Source organism: Bos javanicus, chromosome 7 (genome assembly GCF_032452875.1).
Source record: "Bos javanicus breed banteng chromosome 7, ARS-OSU_banteng_1.0, whole genome shotgun sequence".
Taxonomy (NCBI): Eukaryota; Metazoa; Chordata; class Mammalia; order Artiodactyla; family Bovidae; genus Bos; species Bos javanicus.
The window spans coordinates 43,485,251-43,495,317 of NC_083874.1; the positions used below are offsets into that span (position 1 = coordinate 43,485,251).

General features: G+C 51.0%; 1 protein-coding gene across 1 annotated transcript; it reads right to left on the reverse strand.

Annotated features, from left to right (window-relative positions):
• Window positions 1-4,435: 4,435 nt before the first annotated feature.
• Window positions 4,436-7,395, reverse strand: LOC133251233 (cytochrome b-c1 complex subunit 10). Its single transcript, XM_061423440.1, has 3 exons — window positions 7,284-7,395; window positions 4,916-5,059; window positions 4,436-4,589 (listed from the first exon to the last, which is right to left on the reverse strand). The coding sequence occupies exons 1-2, from the start codon at window positions 7,331-7,333 to the stop codon at window positions 4,939-4,941; spliced, it is 171 nt and encodes a 56-aa protein (XP_061279424.1). The 5' UTR covers window positions 7,334-7,395; the 3' UTR covers window positions 4,436-4,589; window positions 4,916-4,938.
• Window positions 7,396-10,067: the final 2,672 nt, after the last annotated feature.

Here is a 10,067-nt window from a genome sequence, read left to right on the forward strand (position 1 = left end):
ACATCCCTACCAACAAGGCAGTAGAGTTCCCTTTTCTCCACATCCTCACCAGCATGTTATTATTGGCAGACTTTTTGATGATAGCCATTGGGACAGTGGTGAGGTGATACCTCATTGTGGTTTTGATTGGTGTTTCTCTGATGATTGATCATGCTGAGCATTTTTCATGTGCCTACTGGCCCTTTGTTTAATTTTTGGAGGAGCAGCCAGGCTCTTGTTCACTGTGGCTGTGCCCTTTCTGTTTCCCACCGGGAGTGAACAAAGGCTCTGATCTTTCCACACCTTCCAGTGTTAGTCTGTGGGTTTTGCCAGTCGCACACAACAGGTGTGTAGTGTCAGATCACAGCATCTGACATCAAGAACCAGCCCCCGCCAGTCTCTTGCCTCTCAGGGAAGCTGACCCCAGAGCATAGGTAGTGGGCCTGTGGGTGCTACTTGGCCTGAGCCAGGCCCCTGGGATTGTCCTTGAGGGACTGCCCCAGAGGCCTGATCAGGAGTGTGGCTGACCCAGGGTGCTGGTGGCAGATGCCGAGGGGAAAGGCCAGGAACACTGCATGAGAGGGACAGGGGCTGGCCAACTCTTCTGTTGGGTGGGCGCTGGCTCTCTGAAATAAACTCTGTTTGCCTTGGCCTACTGGCCCAGTCCCTGAGCAGACACCCTCTTCTGCCCATTTCCACAAGGTGAAAGGTAGAAATCAAACCAGGAGGCTTAAACCACATGAGGACCTTGGAAAGCCTTTCAGAGGCAGGGTCTCACTCCCCTGCATCTGCTACCATGGAGGGGCTGTCCCAGGCACTGTGGGGTATGGAGCAGCATCCCTGCCCCCACTGTCCTGACTCATGCCAGGAGGACCCCCCAGTCATGATGACTACAGACATCCCCAGCCAGGGGTTCCTGCAAGCTGATACAAGGTATGCGTGGCACTCACCTCAGGGAGAAAATTTAGTGAGCACCAAAAACGTCAAGATTAATGGCACTTAATGTACTATTTTAACATTTCAAAATGAAAAAATCCTTGATGAACAAAATGTCAAGATTTTTTACTGAAGTATAGTTGATTTATAGTGTGTTTATGCTGCACAGCACAGTTACATGTAGTTATACTGCACACTCAGTTATATGTAGATATATTCTTTTTCATATTCTTTTCCATGATGGTTTATCATGGGATGTTGAATAGAGTTCTCTCTGCTATACAGTAGGATCTTGTTGTTTATCCATCCTATATATAATAGTTTGCGTCTGCTTGTCCCAAAAACTCCCAGTCCTTCCCTCCCCACTCCCTCTCGCCCTGGCAACCACAGTTCTGTTCTCTATGTCTTGGAGTCTGTTTCTGTTTCAAAGATATGTTCCTTTGTGTCATATTTTAGATTCCACATATTAAGTGACATCATATGGTATTTGTCTTTCTCTTTCTGACTTATTTTGCTTATTATGCTCATCTCTGGTTGCATCCATGTAGCTGCAAGTGGTATTATTTCTTTTTGATGGCTGATGTTCCTTTGTGTATGTGTGTATGTGTGTGTATCACATCTTCTTTATCCATTCCTCTGCTGATGGACACCTAGGTTGCTTCCATGTCTTGGCTGTTGTAAATAGTGCTGCTTTGAACATAGGATGGATGTATCTTTTCGAATTATAGTTTTTGGTATATGCCCAGAAGTGGGATTACTGGATCATATGACAACTCTTTTTTTTTTTTTTGGCCACACCATGGGCTTGGGGATTTTAGATCCCCAACCAAGGATCAGATCTGGGCACTTGGTAGTGAAAACACAAGAGTCCTAACCACTGGACCACCAGGGAAGTCCCTATTTTTGGTTTTATAAGGAACCTCCATACTGTTTTCCATAGTGGCTGCACCCATTTACAGTCCCACCAACAGTGTAGGAGGGTTCCTGTTTCCACACCCTCTCCAGCATTTATTAGCTGTAGAGTTTTCTAATGATGGCCATTCTGACTGGTGTGAAGTGGTACCTCACTATTGTTGTGATTTTCATTTCTCTAATAATTAGTGATGTTGAACATCTTTTCATGTGCTTATTGGCCATCTTTGGAGAAATACCTATTTAGGACTTCTGCCTATTTTTCAATTGGATTGTTTCTGTTGTTATTGAATTGTAGGAAATGTTTATATACAAAATGTCAAAATTTTAAATACAGATTGAACAGTGCTATTTTAAAGTCTGAGACAAAATGAGGAAGATATGCCCTTTATATGTTTTTATATAGTTTTTGATGGTTTATTTTCCTCTCCTGGAATATTAAAGTGGTTGAAAAAGTTAGCCTAAATGTTGTACTTAATCCAAACCTGCATTTATTAGAATTTTACTTTTTTGGCTTTCACAGGAGGAAACTCTGATATTTTCATTAAAACTATTAACCATCATGAAAATACATAAAAACTCATGTATGGCACATTCACATTTCCTTTTGTCTCAGGCTTTGATGGGGCCTATGGGACTGTCCACACCTGCGAGTTAGAAATTGTTAAAAAAAAATGAAGTGTAACTTGTCTCATAATCCATCACTTATAGGTACTCAAGTGATATCTATTAAATACAGAGATTTAGGTGATGTCTGAAATCACATCACTCCACAGATAGTTATAATGGTAGATGACAGGAACAGAATGTCTCACTCTTCCCTCACAGCTCAGTTGGTAAAGAATCCATCTGCAATCAGGAGATCCCGGTTTGATTCCTGGGTCAGGAAGATCCTTTGGAGAAGGGATAGGCTACCCACTCCCGTATTCTTGGGCTTCTCTTGTGGCTCAGCTGGTAAAGAATCTGCCTGCAATGTGGGAGACCTGGGTTCGATCCCTGGGTTGGGAAGATCCCCTGGAGAAGGGAAAGGCTACCCACTCCAGTATTCTGGAGAATTCCACGGACTGTATAGTCCATGGGGTCTCAAAGAGTCGGACACGACTGAAGCGACTTAGCAGCAGCAGACTGGTTGAGCTTCCTAGGTGGCGCTAGTGGTAAAGAACGCACCTGCCAATGCAGGAGACATAAGAGATGCAGGTTTGATCCCTGGGTTGGGAAGATCTCCTGGAGGAGTGCATGGCAACCCACTCCAGTATTGTCTGGAAAATCCTCATGGACAAGGAGCCTGGTGGGCTACAGCCCCTGGGATCACAAAGAGTGGGACACCACAAAAGCAACTGAGGGTGCATGCAGTAGACTCATTAATAAACGTTGGTACCAGGCAGCTGTTTAAAAACTGTGGATGCAGTGTGGGTTTTAATTGAAGTATAGTTGATTTATAATGTTGTGGTAGTTTCAGGTGTATAGCAAAGTGATTCAGTTATACACATGCACGTATATATTCTTTTTCATTATGGTTTATTATAAAGTGTTGAATGTAGTTCCCTGTGCTATACAGTAGGTCCTTGTTTCTTTCATATATAGCAGTGTGTGTATTGAAGAAGGCAATGGCACCCCACTCCAGTACTCTTGCCTGGAAAATCCCATGGATGGAGGAGCCTGGTAGGCTGCACTCCATGGGGTCGCTAGGAGTTGGACACAACTGAGTAGCTTCACTTTCATGCATTGCAGAAGGAAATGGCACTGTCAAGGTTAAATGAGGTCAAAAGGGTGCAGCCCTGATCTCCTAGAGGCAGTGTGTCCAGAGTCCCCAGAGAGCTCCCCGCTCTCAGATCAAGGAAAGGCCACATGAGGACGTGGTGAGGAGGCGGCTGAACCAGGAACCAAGCCTCCAGAAGTGAGCTCAGGCTGCAGCCTCCAGAACCAGGAGAGGTTCACTGCAGCCTCGGCGGCTGGGCCTCTGTTCTGTGGTGGCAGCGCAGGCAGAGTCATGAGATGGCTGTTTTCACAGAGAGGATGTTTCTAGCCTCCTCCGGGACTTGGCAGGTGTTAAACAGTCCATCCTCCTGCACCTGCTCATGTTTGTATCTGTGCCTATACAGATAGGTTCTCAGGTGCCTCCCTTCAAGACAGAGTCTCCCCCTGAATGAGATGTGGAGGAGATGGCCTGAGACTTCTGAGAGGCTTGTAAAAGGCAACTCCCCCAACCTTGCCCACCATATAGTAAGGAGGCTCAAGTCTCACCTGAGAGGCCCACATGGGGAGTAGCCATCTGAGGGGGCCTTGCGGAAGCCCCAACACCTGCCCACCCCCACCCCCACCATGAAGCCGATGCCTCTGTTGCAACTTCGTGAGGGACCCTCAGCCAGCACCCCTCAGACAGATCACTCTCAAACTCTCACTGTGAGGTAACATTTGTCCTAAGGCACCAAGTCATGAGTAATGTTTAGGCAGCAAGAGATTAAAAACACCATGCAAGTATCACCCACCACACATCTGAAATGATCAAACCATGTCTGCCAGCCCCTGGGAACCCCAGACCTGTGCAGTTCTGGCGCTGAAGGGATCCCCAGGTCACCACACCCCAGCATGAGCACGTGCAGGCGGGCAGGTTTCAGAGTGAGGTTTAATGCTGTGTGTCCACACACAAAAGTTATTTCCACCAAAAGAGGAAATGAACTCGTGCCAGGGACTTCCTAGAGTCCATCCAGAGAGCCTGGGCAGTTCCAGATGCAGATGGCAGGAGGCAGCACAGCAGACATCTGGAGGAGGGACAGAGCAGGGTGAGCAGACGCCACTGCCAGGCGCTTTCCCATCTGTGAGATGGGCATCCCTCCACCCCGACCAGACCCAGGCAGGCTGAGGCTCCAGGATGGAGCCCCAAGGGGCCACGCCCACCCCATAGACCCAGGTTGCCATCTGTAGCTCTGTACTACCAGGCAGGAGGCTTGCGCAGGGCCCTGCCCTTAGGCAGGGTTGTTCAGGTGAGCCCCCCCACACCTGCCGCCCCAGCCCTGGACCTGCAGGCAGTTCTGTTCTGCCGCTCAGGGATCCCAGGCTACCCCCACTGACTGCTGCTGAAACTCACCAGAGGGGCCTGAGGTTGTGAGTCTAGTCATCCTTCTTGAACTTGCCGTTGATGTAGGGCACCCAGTCCAGAATCAGCCGCCAGTCAGTGGCCCATACCAGCCCCACGGCACCCACAGCGCCCCACAGGCTCGCCGTGGGGACCCTACAAGGACAGCAGGGGTCAGGCCTCAGCGCCCCTCCCACACAGCTGTTCATCAGGTGTCTGCCTTGCACCTGGCCCTGCCCCAAGTGTGGGCAGGACACATCCTGCTGATGACCCCGAGGCAAGGCTATTCCCATCTGCTTTCATATCAAGATCTGCTTAAGGTTTTATTTGAGGAATTCTGCTAAGAAAAGCCCAAGCCCAAGCTTATAACCATAAGGATAGAAAAAGCTTGCAGGTAGACACATTAACGAATGCAGTTTACAGCAGGTCCATCCCCGAGACAGCCAACGGACTGAGGTGAGAGTTGTCAGGGACCTGTCCTACTGATGAGACCATGGCACAGAGATGGCAAGCCACGTCCCTGAGACACACACACTCTGCACTCCGCTGGGTTCAGAGCCAAAGCAGGGGCTCCAAGACTACCACACCCCACATTTACATCCAGCAATGGGCATGGTCAAGGACGTCCCCAAGAGTCCCACCTCCTGGCTTGTATACCCCTCCCTTTGAGTGTCAGCAGGACCCAGTCACACCCCTAATAAAATATGGAGAGGGGTAAATCACTGCGGATGGTGACTGCAGGCATGAAATTTAAGACACATGATCCTTGGAAGGAAAGCTATGACAAGCCTAGATAGCATATTAAAAAGCAGAGCCCTCGCTTTGCCAACAAAGGTCCATATAATCAAACCTATGGTTTTTCCAGTAGTCATGTATGGATGTGAGCGTTGGACCATAAAGAAGGCTGAGTGCTGAAGAATTGATGCTTTTGAACTGTGGTGCTGGAGAAGACTCTTGAGAGTCCTTTGGAATGCAAGGAGATCAAACCAGTCAATTCTAAAGGAAATCAACCCTGAGCATTCATTGGAAGGACTGACTCTGGCCATTTGATGTGAAGACTTGACTCACTGGAAGAGACCCTGATGCTGGGAAAGGTTGAAGGCAAAAGGAGAAGGGGGCAGCCAAGGATGAGATGGTTTCATCACCACCTCAATGGACATGAGTTTATCAAACGCCAGAAGACAGTGGAGAACAGAGGAGCCTGGGTGTGCTGCAGCCCATGGGGTTGCAAAGAGTTCACGACTTAGCAACTGAACAACAGAATCAGAGCCACCTGCCCTCGACCCCACTGTCCTGGGCATTGGCCTTGGGGCCTGTGGATGCTCACAGAGGGAGGTGGCAACGCACCTGACCTCCAAAGGGCACCCAAGGTGATGCTGCTGAGAGTCCCTCGTGGGCCTTCCTTACACCCTCACCACCTCTCCACTTTCTCACCGGAAGACACCAGGGCTCTGAGAGGGGCTAAGTGCAGGGTCTCCAGCTGGTGAGCATGGATGCTCCGAATCTGAGACACAACGGCACAGTGCCTCCTGGCGGTGAGTCCTGCTTCCCTGCCTCCGGAAGCCAGTGTAGAGTGCAAGGCTGCACCCATCCCCTTTAATATTTTACATCAATCTCATGTCACGTATCATACCATTTTAGTTTTTCCTTGCCCAAGGACTACAGCGTCAGTCTGGAAGGTTCTGTTTATCTCTGTCTCTAGCACCCAACGCAGTGCTAGGTGAGCCCACACACTGGTTGGTGCTCAGTGGGTGCTGCCAACTGAATGAAACCCTGGATGAGGGTGTCGCTGCTCTCTGATCAAGGCAGACAGGGACAGATAGACGGTGCTCGAGGGCTCAAGCTGCCCCGGGGGTCTCTGGTGGTCCCACCCAACGCCAGGGACCGCCTTTCGGCCTGAGTTGCCTCAATTATAAAGCGCCACTGTCACTGTCCACCCGAAGGTCCCTAGCAGCGCCGCCGTCCAGGGACATTCCCCACTTGTCACTCTCCTTGCCAGGGCTCGAGGACACGACTGCCGAGTACAGGCCCCTGTTTCTCAGCGCCCCACGTTGTGGGTTCCTCGATCCCGCTGCCACGTGGGGCCACACCCATTCCACCCGTCTCCCACGGGGAGCAGGGACAGATACAAATGTCGGCTTCACAGCAACGTCAGGCAGAAGCAAAGCCAAGAGCGCACAGGGTCAGTTTCAGGCTCCAGGAGCTGAGCGGGGGCGCTGGGCGCGGACTGGGTGGGCACCATCGCGGCCCCCAGGTGGAGCGGGTCGGGCGCCGGCCACACGAATGTGCGCGGGGAGGTCACGCAGCCGTTCCGTGCCTCAGTTTCCCCATCTGGGACCCGAAAGGACAAGGGGCTCTGGGGCGGGGGCTACGTCCTCACCAGTTTCTGGCCAGCTGGCGATAGCGCGGGCCCAGGAACCTGGTCAGCATCGCGGTGCTTTCCCTGCTCAGGGTGACCCTGGCCCTGACGATTCGGGCTCACTGCGCAAGCGCGCTAGCCGCAGCGCGCAGGCCCGCAGAGAGGCCCCGCCCCGTCCCCTCCAGAGAGGGCCGGTAGTGGGAGACCTTGAGACTGCCGCCGCGGCGCACGCAGATTCGCAAGCTATTTACACTAACTTCCGGGAACGGTCTGACGAACTCAGACTGGAATGGGCGGGCCCTGGAGGCCGGGCCTTGTGATCACGTGATGCGCAAAGCTGGCTCAGCCTCTGGCTGGCAGAGCGTCCGGAAAGTGCACAACCCGCAATCCGCGGCGTCTTGTGGGTTTGTGTCCCAGTTAGGTGCTAGAACTTTACTTTTAGTTAAAGAAACTGAGACCTGACGGGGAAGGGACTCGTCCAGAGTCGCACAGAGGGGAAGGGTGGCGATTTGAACTCTCTTTTGAAGGAATTGGGCGTTGTCACTGGACTCGCTGCGTGTGACACCTTGGCTAGATGATAGTGCTTCCTGTAGCCTCGGTTTGCAGGCACTAAGTTGTGTGTTGCTCGGAGACTTGTCCAAAATTGTTTGCACGTTTCGTTTGGGAGATATTCCTCATTCCAGCAGCAGAGGAAGGCCTGGCTCCTCACTCTGTGTGCATTAATACCACCTTTTAGCTGGTGGACCCAGGACAGGTGAGTCCTCGTCATTCTGGGGCTCCAGCAGCGAATGTACGCTTGGAGATGCGGACTGGACACCGTGGAGTTTGTCTGGCCAGCCCAGCCCATCCTCCTGGGATCCGCCCTGGGCACCTCCTGAGACTTTAGCCTCAAACCGGCCCCTGGCCGCTGACCAAAGGGTTGGTTAGAGACCACGGTCTGGGCACGACTGATGCTCGTTGCTACTGAGTTGAACATAGTTTCTCTGCCTTTCCAGAGGCCCTAGGATTTCTTACGTTGGGATCAGAGAGGACCTGAAATAAGTTCTGTCCTTGATGGAAAACCTAAAAAGTGGGATGGAGGGGCCACCCTGAAGATTGTAGAATCTGAGACAGATTAGAAAAGATGAGCAGACATGGCCATAGAGGACTTGGGGCTGCAGGTCCTGAATCCAGCAGTTTCTGAAGCTCTGCCATGTTGCTCCTTGTGCTTAATGCTCTTCAGCTCAGGGGGCAGAATGCTTTTTTATTTCAAGTGATAAACAAACAAAAATCAGATTAAGAGGAAATAAAAGGCATGTTGGGTGGCTTCAGGCTCAGCTGCATCGAGTCTAGCAAAATCATTACATGTTTGCTCTCCATCTCTCAACCCCAGCTTTCCTCTGTGTTACTCTCTGCTGAACTCTCTCTGAGCAGAGGCACTCAGAAACTCCTGGTTGACATAGAAACTCTGGGTTGACATTCCAGCAGTCCTTGTAGGAAGACAGCACCTCTTTCCCAATAATCTCAGAAAATGCCCCAAAGCTGGTCCTTACTAGCATGTTGTGGAAACAAGAGCCGGCCCTTCTCATTTGTGGATGTGGGCTAAAATTGGAGGAGGATCCCCAAAATAGAATACCAGGATTCTGTGACTAGAGAGATGGTGAATAAGCAAGAATGGTTGCCCCCCCACCCCCACTCCCAGCCGCCCCTGGGTTCCATCTAGGATCCCCGTTTGGCTCTCAGGAAACCAAACTCTTTTCTCATGTTAAATTCACATTACATACATTTAACCATTTTAAAGTGTAGAATTCAGTGGCCTTTCGTATATGATTGTGTATCCATCACCTCTAATTCTGTAACATTGTCATCACCCCCAAAGCAATCCCATCTCCATCAGTATCCCCCCCATCCTCCTGCCCCCAGCCCTGACAACCAGGACCCCACTCTCTGTCTGTAGATCTGTCTGTTTGGGACATTTCCCATCAATGGAATCACATCCTGTGTGTCCTTCTGGGTCTTCTCTGAGCATCGTGTTCTCAGGGTCTGTCCATGTAGTAGCAAGTGTCAGGGCTTCAGCCCTTTTCAGGACTGAGTGATGCTCCCACGTGTGGAGGGACCACATCGTGTGTATCCATCTTTTTTACAACTTTACTGAGGTTTGGGTCACAGATACACTTAAAACATACAACTTGGACCTGTGTATTTACCCATTGAGGTCCAGGTCAGCCTGTGTTTTTACTGACCTTACTCACCACCCCCGTCAAACGGGTTGAGGGTGGAATTGTGCTCCTGAGGACTTGTTCAAGTCTTGACACCACCCCCCTCCACCTGTGAACAGGACCTTATGTGGAAATAAGGGGTCTGCAGATGTGATTAATTAAGATGAGGTGATGCTGGAAATTTTATAGCCCTAATGCAATGGCAGGTAAGAGGGGTACCTGGACACAAACCCACAAGGAGAGGCCACCTGGAAATAGAGGTGGTGATCAGGGTGATGAGGCTGCAAACCAAGGCACACCCCGGGCCCCTGGAAGCTGATAAGAGGCAAGAAGGACCCTCCTGCGAGGGCCAGGAGGGAACATGACTGCCACACCTGAAGTCCCCTGTTCCTGTCCCCCACCACCCCCCCCCCCGACCCGCGCGGAGCTGTTTCAGCTGCCCTGGGAGCCATGCATGCGCACACAGGAAGTGGCACCATCCCTGGAGCACGTATGCCCGGTGCCATCCTTGGCAGGGTGTGCTCAGGCATCCCAGTGGGCATCACCTTCCTCACCCCCCTTTTCATCCGTAAGCACACAACAGCTGAAAGATCAAGGGAGAGCCAAG

Excerpts from the sequence above, each read along its gene's own strand:
- LOC133251233 (XM_061423440.1), bottom strand. The coding sequence starts at position 7,333 with ATGCTGACCAGGTTCCTGGGCCCGCGCTATCGCCAGCTGGCCAGAAAC. Across the intron at positions 5,060-7,283 it reads CGCCAGCTGGCCAGAAACTG|GGTCCCCACGGCGAGCCTGT; the intron begins GTGAGGACGTAG and ends CTGTCCTTGTAG.